General features: G+C 45.7%; 1 protein-coding gene across 1 annotated transcript in view; it reads left to right on the top strand.

Moving 5' to 3' along the window:
- The window catches only part of rgs22 (regulator of G protein signaling 22), a gene marked incomplete at both ends in the record, with an annotated part of 25,888 nt that overhangs the window by 11,972 nt on the left and 11,416 nt on the right, over nt 1-2,500 (top strand). The window contains one exon of the mRNA XM_084444708.1: nt 851-1,009. Within this exon, the coding sequence (XP_084300834.1) occupies nt 851-1,009 (159 nt within the window). The remainder of the gene's footprint in view (nt 1-850; nt 1,010-2,500) is intronic.

Raw genomic sequence — 2,500 nt, forward strand, 5'->3', positions numbered from 1 at the left:
GTCACCCTTACCCCTGCTAGTCACCCTTACCCCTGCTAGTCACCCTTACCCCTGCTAGTCAACCTTACCCCTGCTAGTCCACCCTTACCCCTGCTAGTCACCCTTACCCCCTGCTAGTCAACCTTACCCCTGCTAGTCAACCTTACCCCTGCTAGTCACCCTTACCCCTGCTAGTCACCCTTACCCCTGCTAGTCACCCTTACCCCTGCTAGTCACCCTTACCCCTGCTAGTCACCTTACCCCTGCTAGTCACCCTTACCCCTGCTAGTCACCCTTACCCCTGCTAGTCACCCTTACCCCTGCTAGTCACCCTTACCCCTGCTAGTCACCCTTACCCCTGCTAGTCACCCTTACCCCTGCTAGTCACCCTTACCCCTGCTAGTCACCCTTACCCCTGCTAGTCACCCTTACCCCTGCTAGTCACCCTTACCCCTGCTAGTCGCCCTTACCCCTGCTAGTCGCCCTTACCCCTGCTAGTCGCCCTTACCCCTGCTAGTCGCCCTTACCCCTGCTAGTCGCCCTTACCCCTGCTAGTCGCCCTTACCCCTGCTAGTCGCCCTTACCCCTGCTAGTCACCCTTACCCCTGCTAGTCACCCTTACCCCTGCTAGTCACCCTTACCCCTGCTAGTCAACCTTACCCCTGCTAGTCACCCTTACCCCTGCTAGTCACCCTTACCCCTGCTAGTCAACCTTACCCCTGCTAGTCAACCTTACCCCTGCTAGTCGCCCCTTATCTGATACGTGTGTGTGTGCGTGCGTGTGTGTGTGTGTGCGTGTGTGTGTGCGTGTGTGCGTGCGTGCGTGCGTGCGTGTGTGCGTGCGTGTGTGCGTGCGTGCGTGTGTGTGCAGGTGCTGCGTCTGGCGGGTGGCTGGGGCAGGCTGCAGCACAACAGCCTCCCTGCTCTGGTCCTGGTGGAGATCCAGGCCGTCATCAGGAGCTTCCTGGAGAGGGAGTGGCTGCCTCTCTTCCTGGCGACGCCCCAGTTCTCCGAGAGACAGACTCGCAAGGTGGGGGCTCTCTGTCATTCATTCATTCATTCATTCGGTCGTTCGTTCATCTATTCCAGTGGTTCTTAAAGTGGGGGTCGCAAGATGATTTCCAGAATGTGTGAAATACAATTAAAATAAGATAATAATAATAATAATAGAATAAAATATATATAAAATAATAATAATAGGCCCACCGATTTTCTCCCCGCTCCCCCCATCCAAACACACACAGACAAGTGACTGGCGTTACTTAGCGACGAAGAAAACAATATTGCAAAAAAATTAAAATAAATAGACAAAGGGAACATTGCGAACGCATGTAGCTAGACTCTACCTCAAATGAAAACATAATCATCTCAAACCATAGCCTACCAAAATCAAAATGAAACGTTGGTTGCAAGGTTATAATAGTTTTGCTTTTTTCATTAGTTTTTATTTTTATATCGTTTTAACTTTTTTTTTTTTCAATTTCAGTTTAGTTTTGATTAGTTTTTGAGCAGGTTTGCTAGTTTCGTTTAGTTTTTATTTTTTGAAAATGCTTAGTTTTAGTTTAGTTTTTCTTAGTTTCAGTATTAGTTGTAGTTTTTATTCTTCTGCGCCAGCCTCGTGAGACCATCCTGATCTCGTGAGCTCATGTTGTTTCACTCCGTGTGAAACAAACCGTCTGGCGCACGTCAGGTTACTCCTGCGCAGGGGCACAGCTAAAAAACATGGAGGATAGATTTCATATCCACCCAAAATACTAGACTTATTTATGAAATGAAAAAGACTAAAACTAAGGACATTTTCTCAATAATTTTAGTTTATTTTAGTTAGTTTTGTAAACACACAATACAGTTTTAGTTAGTTATCGTTTTTTAGTAAAGTCTACTTTTTATTTTTATTTCAGTTAACCAAAATGTTTTTTCACACCTAGTTTTCGTTTTTTAGTTAGTTTTCGTTAACTATAATAACCTTGGTGATACCAACCCCAGCAGAGAGGCAGGTTCCTCCGGCCCCATCGACCGCTGGCAGCGTAAGGGGAGGGGGCACGAGAGGTACGGGGGAGACAGCCATGCAGGTAGTGCTAGCGTGGATAGGCCTGTCCATCAGGAGTCAGACCAGCCTCCCTCGTCCAAGTCTCGAAAATATCACGAGGAATATATCCAGTATGGATTTGCATGCGTCTTTGTCAACAAAGTACAACGTCCCCAAAAATTCAACCCAGACTGGACTTGTTGTGCTCCAAGCATAGTGCCCACCCATCTCATTAGGTACGTTTAACCTGTACTGAATTACATTAGCTACGAGCTAATTCATATTAGGAATGTTAGGCTATTCATGTTCTTTTTGTGTAGTCATTAAGCATGTTTATGCATGTTTTCACATATACATCGTCATCCTCACTCTGGTATTAATCACATATATTAAAATATTATAGATTAGAAATTAACTATTGTGTGTGTGTGTTATTTATTATGTGTGTCTATATAATTAACCAAATTGTTAATTTGGATGAGAGTAGGCTAT

Source organism: Borostomias antarcticus (assembly GCF_949987555.1).
Source record: "Borostomias antarcticus genome assembly, chromosome: 10".
NCBI lineage: Eukaryota > Metazoa > Chordata > Actinopteri > Stomiiformes > Stomiidae > Borostomias > Borostomias antarcticus.